Source organism: Gymnoscopelus braueri (genome assembly GCF_963280865.1).
Source record: "Gymnoscopelus braueri genome assembly, chromosome: 11".
Classification (NCBI taxonomy): Eukaryota; Metazoa; Chordata; class Actinopteri; order Myctophiformes; family Myctophidae; genus Gymnoscopelus; species Gymnoscopelus braueri.
The window spans coordinates 8764738-8779759 of record NC_137613.1 but is presented as its reverse complement, the minus strand read 5'-3'; the positions used below and the strand labels follow the sequence as shown (position 1 = coordinate 8779759).

General features: G+C 42.6%; 1 protein-coding gene across 4 annotated transcripts in view; it reads left to right on the top strand.

The window, feature by feature from the left end:
- Positions 1-14715, top strand: part of LOC308094704 (uncharacterized protein) — a 94163-nt gene extending 79448 nt beyond the window's left edge. For all 4 annotated transcript variants that reach the window (XM_080441510.1, XM_080441509.1, XM_080441508.1 and 1 more), the window contains exons 15-18: positions 3986-4153; positions 11594-11761; positions 12512-12610; positions 13005-14715. In XM_080441510.1, coding sequence (XP_080297636.1) covers positions 3986-4153; positions 11594-11761; positions 12512-12610; positions 13005-13072 — 503 coding nt within the window. In that variant the 3' untranslated portion in view covers positions 13073-14715. The remainder of the gene's footprint in view (positions 1-3985; positions 4154-11593; positions 11762-12511; positions 12611-13004) is intronic.
- The last annotated feature ends 307 nt before the right edge of the window (positions 14716-15022 follow it).

The window sequence follows — 15022 nt, the reverse complement described above, 5'->3', positions numbered from 1 at the left end:
ATTTTGTCCTTGTCCGTTGTTAGAATGAGATCTATGGTAGTTTGCATGGAAACACACAGCCTTGTGGGCTGAGTGATCAGCTGGTGGAATGAGTGCCGATGACAAAACCCCTTGAATGACTTATACACTGACGCTTCCTTACGGTTACGGAGCATGTCTGTGTTAAAGTCACCAAGAAGTATCGTCTCCGCATATTCCACCTTAGCTAAACACTCCTCAAGTCTTTCATAGAAATCACTCTGGTTAGGAGGTCTGTACATGGTACCGACTAGCACAGGTTTGGCATGTTTAAAAATGATCTCGACCCACACAGCTTCAATGGCTGCATCCTTCAGGTCTTCGCGAAGGATGCAGTCATTGTCATTATGTACATACATGCATACACCACCCCCATTTCTCCCATTAATGCTCCTATCATTTCTGAAGAGTTTGTAGTTTTCAATTTCAATCTCAGAGTCCATTATCGTATGATCAAGTTTAGTTTCAGAGAAAGTTAAAATGTCAACCTTACCATCATAAAACATCTGCCTGATTTGTGTTAGCTTGTTTCCTACAAGGGAATTCACATTGAGGTGGATCATGTGCAAGCCTACACCAAAAGATTTGTTCATTTGTTCAATGGAGAGATGTTTATCCACTGAGAGAAAACGTTGAGGAGCAGTATCGGGGGGGGAGGGGGGTGTTGAGGCGTAAGCGTCCATCAAAGCCCTTGTTCCGTCGTAAGCAGCCGGCTGTGGGGGTTGGGGGGGTTGGGGGGTTGGGGGGGGGGTGGGTCGCGGGGGCCCCAGCACGGCCTCTGCTAGGACCCTGGACGTGGAACGAACCGTAGGTTGAAAACGGTGCATCAGGGCCTCTGCTTCGGGGAAAACAGCTAGGTGACTCCTTGGTTCCGCGTCCTCGTCTATGCTGCATCTCCCGGTTGATCGCCGTGGCACGTCGGTGCAAGCGTCCTCGTCGACGGCTGCGGTGGAAACAACGTGGGTGTTTCGGTTGATCATTTGGGTTGATTCGCCTAGTTGAGTTGGTGGGGAGCCATTGGTGTTGTCGACGTAGCTAGCTTCAGTAGCAACGCTGGTTGCGCTAGCTCCGGTGATCCGGAAGTTCTTTGTTGCAGCCTGGCTTTGTTGTTGTTCGACGTTGCCGTTGGCAACGCTAGTAGCGTTAGCAACGTTGGCAAAGTTTTCCTCCCTCACCAAACGGGCAGAAGTTTGCCTGGTGGTAACTGGGCCTGGATTAACGTGGATATGTTTACATCTTTCCGTAGATATAGCAAACTTGCAATCGGTACTGGTCCAACTGTGTACTCGTTCAACAAGAGGCAGCATTCACGTGGTCCAAGAAAGAACATGGCTTCATGTCGTGTTTTGTGATCCAAAGGTGGATAAAAATGTATACAAAGTCGGAACGGAACATCATGAAGTGTTCAGTCAGTGTTGCCAGATTTTGTGAGAGAAATAAGCAACCAGGTCTAGGAAAACAAGCCCAAAAGAAGCAACTAGGCCACATGAGCACTTTAAACCTAACCTATATGCATTGGCTATTTGAGCAGATCTACAAGCTCACAACGCCATTGTGAACTTGTAGATCTGCTATTTTTGAAAACTCTCGCAATATGTGGAATATTTTGAATATTTCTGAAACATTGTAACAACACAAATGCTCCCTGGCACAAAACATTTTCATGAAAATATTTGAGAACCACTGATTTAAATAATAATTAAAGAAATTGGAAGCAAGCCTAATAAGCAACTTTAGAAACAAGCCCAAAAAAACGCAACTTTTACAAGCTGCTTTACACAAAAAGAAGCCCAAAATCGCTTATAGTAAGCCGACATGGCAACACTGATACCTAGATACACGTGTAATGATGTTTATTATTGTGTGCGCAAAAGGAAGGACTTCCTATATGGGAGTGGAAATTGTAGGAGGAGTTGTAGAATGGTGGTGCCTAAAGCATGCTAGTAGTTGGAGTAATGCAGTCAAACACATTCCAGAGAAACATGATAATAATAAACAGAATGATAATAATGATAATGATCTTTTTTTCCCAGTCACAAGGCACCTATGTTAAATATGAATACACTTTCCCCCTACACATAGTGTTAACTTTAAGTGAATGGATCTTGTTCCAGAGGTGAAATTTCCCTTTAAGACTTCTGGTGATTAGTAGTTTTCTTGTTGAATGCACTTATTGTAAGTCGCTAAATGACTGTAATGTAATGTAATGTAATGTAATGTAATGTAATGTAATGTAATGTAATGTAATGAAAACTTAGGTCAGGATTTAGAAGCCGTTTTTAGAATCAGCCTCTTATCTAAATGGGTTAACCATTCACCCATACTCTGAACATGAGCACTCCTGCTGGTAGTGTCAAGGTGTGACACGTTTCTTTGTGGCCAAATCATGGGACAATCACCCTCATTTATCAACGCGGTGCAGCCCAAATAATGGGCGTACGGCGAGATCACCGCACCTTTCGGCATTTATCAATATATCCTGACGTGGGCTTCATCCTACCGTACGCTGAAATCTCACGTCTGGTAGAGAGCAGTTGTTGACTTTGGCTGCGCCCGTTTATTCCATTGTAGACCTGCGGAGCAGCATTGTCTGACTGTCTGACAGGCATCTGGACACATAATCCACTCCTAAATGTATATCTACACTAATAAATAATCCCTGTGAAAATATAACATTTTATAAAGTAATTTAAACAAACTGTTTTAACAGTCATTCGGTTAAGCTTGCAGATCTGGCTGCATTGGCTATTTTAAAATAGCAGATCTGCAAGCTCACAACGGGTCGCATCGCGACGCGTTGTGAGCTTGTAGATCTGCTACTTTCAAAATATACGAGCGCTTCTGCGAGCGCATTTTCGGGACTTCCGAACATCTTTTCATGGACAGTGAGGTGTACAAACTTACAGTAGCTTGTCCTATGGTATGGAGTTATGTCATAGAGAGTTATTATGAAGACTACAACCTGGCTGGGTTAAGGATATAAACCCGACGCTCCAATCTCTTATTAACGTGGCGGCACGGAATCACTGCAGCCTGCCCGAGTCTGACAGCTTTATTTCAGTGTAACTCGAACGCGCACTGCTCGGTATGGGGTAAATAAATTAATATGCAAACGTATTCCATTCATGGCGATGTGATTGGTATCATAATATGTCATTCATGTAGGCTACAAGCCTACGTGACAAAGATTGTACCGCTACGGATTACATGAAAGACACAGTTGGGCGTGTGTGTGTGTGTGTGTGTGTGTGTGTGTGTGTGTGTGTGTGTGTGTGTGAGAGAGAGAGAGAGAGAGAGAGAGAGAGAGAGAGAGAGAGATAGAGAGAGATAGAGAGAGATAGAGAGAGAGAGAGAGAGAGAGAGAGAGAGAGAGAGAGAGAGGCGCGTGCGTGTACGTGTGCGTGTGTGTGTGTGACTTGACAGGCAGCGAGGCGAGGCGAGCCGGCGAAACTCTTTCTTTTCGGTTCTTCATGTCGTAACATCGGGGTGTTTCCAGAATATTTAAGGGCGTGTTATTAAATGACGCTCGGTTTCAGCCGTGACATTTATCAAGGTTGGGACCAAATGTACGCTCGGATCGGCTGTGTAGGATTCGTTGATAAATGTGACTTTGACGTTGGCGTATGGCCGAATATATGGAAAAATATACGCCGGTTTATACGCTCCGTTGATAAATGAGGGCCAATGAGAGCAACATGAGATGTGAATCAGGAGTAAACCGGTCTGTTTTCAGGCTCTGAAGGTTCAGGGCAGTGTGAAACTCTTGAGTGTCATGTCTCTGGGTGTATACAGTAGTATCAAGTAGTTTAGCACGGGATTCAGCCAATCGGAATCAAGGAATGTGACTATCAGTTTTAGAATATTTTAAATAATGAGGCATTGCTTGAGATAAGACAGACTGAATCAATACCATCTTTCATGTTATAATGTATTGATATTAAATGTTCTTCACCTCCCTTTTTTACAGCTGGGACACACACTCGCTTTACTCCAATCATCACAGTCCTCTTCATCCTGTCGTCCGCGACAAGTTTTCTTGGCATCTTCGCTGGCATCGTGTCCATTAAATACTCCAAGTCCTGCAAGGGAAGAAGGGATTATGTTCTGACTGCAGGGATTACGTTCCTTGTTTCCAGTGAGTTTTCACACAGCATCAATGTTAATTTAACTCTGACAGTACAAATGGACCCTTGAGGGTCATAAAGGGGATCATTATACAGGTATACAGGTAGTTCCGACCATGCAATCTGATTGGTTGGTTTGTTCTGAAACCAGATTGGAATTTGTAGATTAGATTTTTCTCGGCAAGATACTTATCAACCTGTTCATAGACTATTTTTTCCATGACTTTCGAGATGGAGCTAAGAATAGAAATAGGGCGGTAGTTTCCAGGGTCTAATTTGTTTCCTTTTTTGTACAGAGGGGTCACCCTTGCTTTTTTGAAATCGTTAGGGACCCGTCCCTGTATGATGGAGAGGTTTATTATGTGGGTAATGATTGGAGCAATGGAGGCGGCTGAGTCTTTTAGAAATTTGGTGGGGAAATTGTCGAGGCCTGTGGCTCTGTGTTGATGAAGAGCATTCAATTTTTTAAACACCTCTTCTGTTTTCACAGGGGAGAGTTTAAAATCATCTTTGCGTACACCCTGTTTTTCGTAAAAATGAGTCAACATACTCTTCACCATAGCACCCAGAGTGAGGGGGTAGTTTTTCAACCAAATCTGAGGTTATGGTCGTGAAGAATATGTTGAGGATTTTACTCACTTCATGTTTGGATGTGGTGAGAGTGTCATTCACCTTGAGGCTTATGTAACACACATGATATGGAGTGGACTACACATAACTAACTTAACCACTGAGTGGCAGATATTAGAGTGACAAGTGGTTCTGGCCAATTAGCAGTCAATCAGGTCAGACTGACCTTCAGAGGCAGGTAGTTACACACACCTGCAGTCCTGCACTAATCAAACTAATCCCCAATCAAACTAGAGTCAGTTCAGCTGTTGAGGTTGGAGACAGCCAGAAAAAAGCCACTGTTGCACCAGCCTGATCTCCAGAGAATACCGTAACATTGCACGGAACGAGTGCACTTCATTCCGTGGATAGTCGCCTCGGAACTCCCAAATTGCGTGCATATGTACGGCGAGTCCCACGGTGGGCGTAACCAGTCGCAACACGGAAAAACCCGGAAGCAGAGCAGTCCGCACAATAAAATTTAAGATTCTGTGCCTATCGGTACATAACTCAAACGGCGCTGAGTAGGCACAGGCGAATGTCACACCGTTCAGGACGGCAACTCGGTCGCCTTAGCTCCCTCGGTGGTCCTTCACGGGGTGACAATTCGCCTGTGACTGCGCGCCTCCGAAATGGTTTTGTCACAAAGGCAGCGCCGTACCATATGCACGCAATTCGGGAGTTCCGAGGCGGCTATCCACGGAATGAAGTGCACTCGTTCCGTGCAATGTTACGGTAATCTCTGGAGATCGGGTTGGTTGCACAGAACAGACAGCACAGAACACAGAGAGGAGAAGTTGAGATCTAGAAGAATATAAATAAATATATGCAAACCACAGAGAAGCAAGGTAACTCACCCGTTGTTATAATTTCCTTTGAAGAGTAACAAATAAGTACAAATTACTTTGGTTTTGATGTGTGGTATTGTTTGACTTCTAGAACCCAATTGTGGATTCACTGGGGCAGCCATTGCATTTCATGTTTGTGCCCAGCCTGTTTCACAGAATCGGTGAGACTGTTCATTCTTTTAATTTAAGGGATGATGTTTTTTGCATTTGAGTTAATGGTGAACACATTCTAAAGTTATAGTTTAAAATGGAGTTTGTTTTCAAGTGTTGATTACTAAATGTATGTAATCCATTTTGCACTGCATTTGACAAGAGTTGAATTCATGTGAAGATGTTTTTGTTTGAAATACATATGTTGTTTAAAAAGTATGTACAAAGATTTAAAAATGCACAGTGTTGCATACAGTATGCACAGAGTGTTGCATACAGATTTGATTTATTGTTTCATTTAAAAAAGTTCATGTAATGTTATTTCATGGTTAAAAACTGAATAGAAAACAGACAGTAGATACTATGATACTGATTGGATTTCTCTGACCCTGTCTGATGACAGGTCAGGTTTTTTGTTGGATTGGATCTTTTCCAGTGACCGTTCCAATAGATGGCGAGCTAACCCACCCAGGATCTAGAGAGTGATTGACAGCGATCACTGGACAGTTCTACTGCACTCTACTGTGTGGTAGGCCTACTTCTGCAGACTCCCCCACTCTCAGCTGCAGTACTCCCAATTCTTCCACTCACCCTCACACACACACACGCACACACAATCCCCCTGGAACTTGGAACCCAGATACTTACCTCCTAGGTATTGGAACCCACCTGGAACTCTTGACACATATACTGATACCTACCCTCCTGGTTTATCCTTGGAACTCTGATCCCTTAACACGTATACTGACACTTACCCTACCTTACCTCCTCAAATTGGGAACTGTGACTGAGTGAATAATTACCTTATTTAAAGGGTGGATTTGTATTTTGCAATTGTCCTATTTTCATTGTTATTTTGATTGAACTGGAACAGAATCTTGAATTTAATGTTGATTGACTGAAGGTTCAAGTTAGAAGGGTGCACCCAAATTAGAGAGACACAGTGAACTGTGATAAGTGAAGTGGCCAAGCAATTGCCACAGTTTGGTACCAACCATTTTGTATTCCCCTGTATGTATGTTTGTTTGTTTTATGTTTATTGGTTTTTCTATATAAATAGCCGGCAATCAGTTAACATCTTTGTGTCTGAGTTTTACTTTTAAGTATTCCCCACAGCTCCAGCAGTCGAACCTAACCTAAACCTAGACTAGCCCAGATTACACTACAGTGCCTTGGGTACTATAAGTTACAACTAGAAGTGTCACTCACCGACTAGTGGCACAAGTGAGCGCTACACTTATGTTTGTAAACCTCGTTTTCAATTTCTTGCTGCAGCCTAGTAGGTTGTTGAATAGCTTCCAAAGCTCTCGTGGTTTGCTTTGATTTTCCTCAATTTTGTCATCGAGGAAGCTTTTTTCTGCTAATAGGAGCATGCCATTAACCTTGTTTCTTAGCTTGTTTTTTTCTTTTTCAAGTTTAGCTACGTGGGATTCGAGACCCTTGTTAAAACATTTGGCGAGTTTGATCCTACCTTTATGAAACTCGGAACACTTTTTATTTCCGACTTTCATGGCAGTAAGGATGTCCGAATTCATCCATGGTACCGAGCGGGTTTTGACCCTGATGGTTTTCATGGGAGCCACACTGTCCAAAATTTGAATGAATTTGGTTTTGAAACCAAGCCAAGATTCGTCTACCTGTGTGCTGTATAGTACGTCGGACCAGTCCTGTTCCTCTAGCCTGTGATCTAAGTCCTCACTCTTATAGTTTTTGAGGTCTCTGATCGTGACTGATTTGTGGTAACCGGTCTTAGGTTTACGTTTCTTTCTGGTGCAGAAGATCATGTTATGATCAGATATGCCACAGATAGAAACACTATTGAGGATTTTGTCCTTGTCCGTTGTTAGAATGAGATCTATGGTAGTTTGCATGGAAACACACAGCCTTGTGGGCTGAGTGATCAGCTGGTGGAATGAGTGCCGATGACAAAACCCCTTGAATGACTTATACACTGACGCTTCCTTACGGTTACGGAGCATGTCTGTGTTAAAGTCACCAAGAAGTATCGTCTCCGCATATTCCACCTTAGCTAAACACTCCTCAAGTCTTTCATAGAAATCACTCTGGTTAGGAGGTCTGTACATGGTACCGACTAGCACAGGTTTGGCATGTTTAAAAATGATCTCGACCCACACAGCTTCAATGGCTGCATCCTTCAGGTCTTCGCGAAGGATGCAGTCATTGTCATTATGTACATACATGCATACACCACCCCCATTTCTCCCATTAATGCTCCTATCATTTCTGAAGAGTTTGTAGTTTTCAATTTCAATCTCAGAGTCCATTATCGTATGATCAAGTTTAGTTTCAGAGAAAGTTAAAATGTCAACCTTACCATCATAAAACATCTGCCTGATTTGTGTTAGCTTGTTTCCTACAAGGGAATTCACATTGAGGTGGATCATGTGCAAGCCTACACCAAAAGATTTGTTCATTTGTTCAATGGAGAGATGTTTATCCACTGAGAGAAAACGTTGAGGAGCAGTATCGGGGGGGGAGGGGGGTGTTGAGGCGTAAGCGTCCATCAAAGCCCTTGTTCCGTCGTAAGCAGCCGGCTGTGGGGGTTGGGGGGGTTGGGGGGTTGGGGGGGGGGTGGGTCGCGGGGGCCCCAGCACGGCCTCTGCTAGGACCCTGGACGTGGAACGAACCGTAGGTTGAAAACGGTGCATCAGGGCCTCTGCTTCGGGGAAAACAGCTAGGTGACTCCTTGGTTCCGCGTCCTCGTCTATGCTGCATCTCCCGGTTGATCGCCGTGGCACGTCGGTGCAAGCGTCCTCGTCGACGGCTGCGGTGGAAACAACGTGGGTGTTTCGGTTGATCATTTGGGTTGATTCGCCTAGTTGAGTTGGTGGGGAGCCATTGGTGTTGTCGACGTAGCTAGCTTCAGTAGCAACGCTGGTTGCGCTAGCTCCGGTGATCCGGAAGTTCTTTGTTGCAGCCTGGCTTTGTTGTTGTTCGACGTTGCCGTTGGCAACGCTAGTAGCGTTAGCAACGTTGGCAAAGTTTTCCTCCCTCACCAAACGGGCAGAAGTTTGCCTGGTGGTAACTGGGCCTGGATTAACGTGGATATGTTTACATCTTTCCGTAGATATAGCAAACTTGCAATCGGTACTGGTCCAACTGTGTACTCGTTCAACAAGAGGCAGCATTCACGTGGTCCAAGAAAGAACATGGCTTCATGTCGTGTTTTGTGATCCAAAGGTGGATAAAAATGTATACAAAGTCGGAACGGAACATCATGAAGTGTTCAGTCAGTGTTGCCAGATTTTGTGAGAGAAATAAGCAACCAGGTCTAGGAAAACAAGCCCAAAAGAAGCAACTAGGCCACATGAGCACTTTAAACCTAACCTATATGCATTGGCTATTTGAGCAGATCTACAAGCTCACAACGCCATTGTGAACTTGTAGATCTGCTATTTTTGAAAACTCTCGCAATATGTGGAATATTTTGAATATTTCTGAAACATTGTAACAACACAAATGCTCCCTGGCACAAAACATTTTCATGAAAATATTTGAGAACCACTGATTTAAATAATAATTAAAGAAATTGGAAGCAAGCCTAATAAGCAACTTTAGAAACAAGCCCAAAAAAACGCAACTTTTACAAGCTGCTTTACACAAAAAGAAGCCCAAAATCGCTTATAGTAAGCCGACATGGCAACACTGATACCTAGATACACGTGTAATGATGTTTATTATTGTGTGCGCAAAAGGAAGGACTTCCTATATGGGAGTGGAAATTGTAGGAGGAGTTGTAGAATGGTGGTGCCTAAAGCATGCTAGTAGTTGGAGTAATGCAGTCAAACACATTCCAGAGAAACATGATAATAATAAACAGAATGATAATAATGATAATGATCTTTTTTTCCCAGTCACAAGGCACCTATGTTAAATATGAATACACTTTCCCCCTACACATAGTGTTAACTTTAAGTGAATGGATCTTGTTCCAGAGGTGAAATTTCCCTTTAAGACTTCTGGTGATTAGTAGTTTTCTTGTTGAATGCACTTATTGTAAGTCGCTAAATGACTGTAATGTAATGTAATGTAATGTAATGTAATGTAATGTAATGTAATGTAATGTAATGTAATGTAATGTAATGAAAACTTAGGTCAGGATTTAGAAGCCGTTTTTAGAATCAGCCTCTTATCTAAATGGGTTAACCATTCACCCATACTCTGAACATGAGCACTCCTGCTGGTAGTGTCAAGGTGTGACACGTTTCTTTGTGGCCAAATCATGGGACAATCACCCTCATTTATCAACGCGGTGCAGCCCAAATAATGGGCGTACGGCGAGATCACCGCACCTTTCGGCATTTATCAATATATCCTGACGTGGGCTTCATCCTACCGTACGCTGAAATCTCACGTCTGGTAGAGAGCAGTTGTTGACTTTGGCTGCGCCCGTTTATTCCATTGTAGACCTGCGGAGCAGCATTGTCTGACTGTCTGACAGGCATCTGGACACATAATCCACTCCTAAATGTATATCTACACTAATAAATAATCCCTGTGAAAATATAACATTTTATAAAGTAATTTAAACAAACTGTTTTAACAGTCATTCGGTTAAGCTTGCAGATCTGGCTGCATTGGCTATTTTAAAATAGCAGATCTGCAAGCTCACAACGGGTCGCATCGCGACGCGTTGTGAGCTTGTAGATCTGCTACTTTCAAAATATACGAGCGCTTCTGCGAGCGCATTTTCGGGACTTCCGAACATCTTTTCATGGACAGTGAGGTGTACAAACTTACAGTAGCTTGTCCTATGGTATGGAGTTATGTCATAGAGAGTTATTATGAAGACTACAACCTGGCTGGGTTAAGGATATAAACCCGACGCTCCAATCTCTTATTAACGTGGCGGCACGGAATCACTGCAGCCTGCCCGAGTCTGACAGCTTTATTTCAGTGTAACTCGAACGCGCACTGCTCGGTATGGGGTAAATAAATTAATATGCAAACGTATTCCATTCATGGCGATGTGATTGGTATCATAATATGTCATTCATGTAGGCTACAAGCCTACGTGACAAAGATTGTACCGCTACGGATTACATGAAAGACACAGTTGGGCGTGTGTGTGTGTGTGTGTGTGTGTGTGTGTGTGTGTGTGTGTGTGTGTGTGTGTGTGTGTGTGAGAGAGAGAGAGAGAGAGAGAGAGAGAGAGAGAGAGAGAGAGATAGAGAGAGATAGAGAGAGATAGAGAGAGAGAGAGAGAGAGAGAGAGAGAGAGAGAGAGAGAGGCGCGTGCGTGTACGTGTACGTGTGCGTGTGTGTGTGTGACTTGACAGGCAGCGAGGCGAGGCGAGCCGGCGAAACTCTTTCTTTTCGGTTCTTCATGTCGTAACATCGGGGTGTTTCCAGAATATTTAAGGGCGTGTTATTAAATGACGCTCGGTTTCAGCCGTGACATTTATCAAGGTTGGGACCAAATGTACGCTCGGATCGGCTGTGTAGGATTCGTTGATAAATGTGACTTTGACGTTGGCGTATGGCCGAATATATGGAAAAATATACGCCGGTTTATACGCTCCGTTGATAAATGAGGGCCAATGAGAGCAACATGAGATGTGAATCAGGAGTAAACCGGTCTGTTTTCAGGCTCTGAAGGTTCAGGGCAGTGTGAAACTCTTGAGTGTCATGTCTCTGGGTGTATACAGTAGTATCAAGTAGTTTAGCACGGGATTCAGCCAATCGGAATCAAGGAATGTGACTATCAGTTTTAGAATATTTTAAATAATGAGGCATTGCTTGAGATAAGACAGACTGAATCAATACCATCTTTCATGTTATAATGTATTGATATTAAATGTTCTTCACCTCCCTTTTTTACAGCTGGGACACACACTCGCTTTACTCCAATCATCACAGTCCTCTTCATCCTGTCGTCCGCGACAAGTTTTCTTGGCATCTTCGCTGGCATCGTGTCCATTAAATACTCCAAGTCCTGCAAGGGAAGAAGGGATTATGTTCTGACTGCAGGGATTACGTTCCTTGTTTCCAGTGAGTTTTCACACAGCATCAATGTTAATTTAACTCTGACAGTACAAATGGACCCTTGAGGGTCATAAAGGGGATCATTATACAGGTATACAGGTAGTTCCGACCATGCAATCTGATTGGTTGGTTTTTCAATGAGCATGACAGCACACCTAGCCATTCGTAAATGAAAACTAATCACATTATAAATCAAATCAAATCAAGCTTTATTTATATAGCTCATTTACAAACAGGCAAGCTGAACCAAAGTGCTGTACAGGCAAATTCAAGAACATCAATGCAAAAACAACAGAGCAAGTTCACAAAACATTTAAGAGCAACAAAGGAAAACACTTTATTATAAGACAGACTTGGCAGAGCAGAGCAGCGCTGCCTCAGTAGCACTATGCTAAGTTGCTAGCAGTTTGCTAGGAAGTTCATGGACATTGTATTTCAATCTGGCATTAAAACATTATGAATATCTATTGAATATCTTAGTTACAATGAGATTGAGCTAACATTTCTACACTATCAGAGTGAAATTGACACTGAGGATTTGTTTTACTGTGTTCACACACACGCACGCACACGCACGCACACACACACACACACACACACACACACACACACACACACACACACACACACACACACACACACACACACACACACACACACACACACACACACACACACACACACACACACACACACACACACACACACACACAATGAATAACAATCTTATAACCCCCCATTTCCCACCTTTCTCAGCTCTCTCCCATTTGATCTGCGCGTTCATCTCAATCTTTGAGGTAACCTGGTACCTGGTAATATGCTGCTGGCTTTCTCTGCCCATGCCCTTCACTGCAGGTAAGGATGGAGAAAACCCACAGACACTCTTCAAAGATTAACCCCAATTTTAAAGATGCTGTGGTGTTCTGAAAGTTATACATTATGTTGCAGATTTGAATTTGACTATGTACTTAATGAGAGTAAAACACATATATTTAGAGTTTATAATGAAATCAGGACCAAATATATTAGTTGACACCATATATTATTCAATGAAAGACACTTTTTGTGCTCTGTCTAGAACGGGGGCCAATTGAAGCCAAATGCAGCCGGTTTACCATGCAGTAGAAATATATTCAGCTAGAATTTCCTTCAAAGCTAGATTGTAAAAGCCACATGTTCTGTAATCACACAGTAACTACTGTATAACCTCTTTAAATGACTGAACAACAGTGCCCTCTATCTGTTGCAGGTGTCCTTTATATTTGTGCCTACAGGAAAGGGACTGTACAGCAGAGTCCTGCACGGGTCCAATTTTGAGAACCCGCGCCCGCCCCGCCCGTCAATACTCAGATCCGTGGACCGACCCGTCACCCGTGATTATTTCAAAATACGAACCAAACCCGCCCCGCCCGTCAAATAAACGACCCGTTGTCCGCCCGTTTACCCGTGTAAAATGTAAATCCTACTGAAAAGTGTGCTGAAAAAGATAGCAGCCTTCAACAACAGCGCTACATTCAGTGGTCAGGTTTGTACAGAAATCAAGTGAAGAAGGAGGAGCGAGCTTAAGACACGCGCGCGAACGCGCATCTACGCAGCATACATGTGTCGTTGTTTACGTCATCTCAGATGGTTTTAATTTGAAGGTTTAACAGGATGTTCAATGTGTTTTTGTGAGTTAAGATAACTGACCAGCATGCTCCATGCCGTTGTGCTGTGTTAAGTTACACAAGTGACGTTGTTTGGGCGGAAACAGCGCTCTCTGATTTTCACAATAAAATGATACCCGTATGTGTCCCCGTACCCGTGATCTTATCAAAGTAAATTTTTCACCCGTTTTCACCCGTCAAACGCGGGTACCCGTCGGGTATCCGCGGGTACCCGTCGGGTATCCGCGGGTACCCGGCCCGTTGCAGGACTCTGCTGTACAGTACTAGAAGTTGGGTCCGCTTCTAGAGTTCGACACCTACGTGCCAGCACCGATGTGACTGATATGCCAATATATGGAGATCTGTGTGTCTGTCAGTCCTTCTCCCTTTTATGGCCATATATAGGATATCTCTGTATTTGTCAGTCCTTGTTTTTTTATTCCCATATATGGAGATCCCTGATGTCATCAGTATGCCCAATTGCCCATACATAGGCATGCTGATATAACTATTCATAGGGGTGGACGATATGACAAAACTATCATATAAAAAAAAAAATGTTGGTTTTAAGGATTATTATTATTTTATAATGATTATTAATAAAATATATGATGATTCATTATTAGTATATGATTATTAATATTATTATTATAAGATCTGAACATTAAATGAATACACAAAGTTGTCTAATCACAAATCAAGACCAATGCACACGCATTTGAAGATGAAGCATCAGAAATAACAGCTGTCCATTTCAGCGTCAGGTCGCGTAGCGTGCAGGTTAAGCCAGGAATTATGGAATGCGCGCACGGTCCCAACCCGTAAACAAACATTACCACTTAAATTTAAGTTATTTATAAGGAGATGGAGACTGTACATGATCACCACTAAAGCTTATTCAACTTTCCCAAAGTTGCATAACAGATGCACGGACACACTCGATCCCGACATATAATTATGTCACCATATGACCATACCAGTGAGTAGCTTATATTTTGATTCATTTGGCCAGATGAATCTATCAACCTTATGAAACGTGCAGACGCAACTTCTAGACTGTTGTGTTCCAGAACATGTGTTGGCATGACACTATTGATGCAACATGTTGAGAAATCATTACGCACGCAACCTTTATTCTTTTTATTTTTTTTATATATATATTCTACAATTATGCCAGTAAAATATATTTTAAAAGATCAAAGTGTTGACTATTAAACCATGTAATAGGCCAACCTGGACCAATGGATGTTCCATTTTAGTTGACCTTGTATTGTAAACTGTCCTTCCATGTGCTTTTTCTCTGCAACCTTCTAAATAAAGTATTCAATCAATCAAACCTCCCTCAGTTTTTTAGTTTATAGATGTCAACTCCATAAGATGGCGTAGTTCTGACGGAGTTAACAAAATATTATGTTTTTTTCATTCCACAGCACAGTCGTAGTGAGTTGGCAATTTATTTGTCAAAGTTGCTTAGGTTCTATTAATATAATTACACTGTTTATTTTAATTAGAAGGACTGACGAAGTTGACATGTTATGGTTGGGACACACCAGATAGCAGTGGTGTAACTAAAAAGTACTCAAATGTTTTACTTAAGTAAAAGTATCAATACTGCAATGTA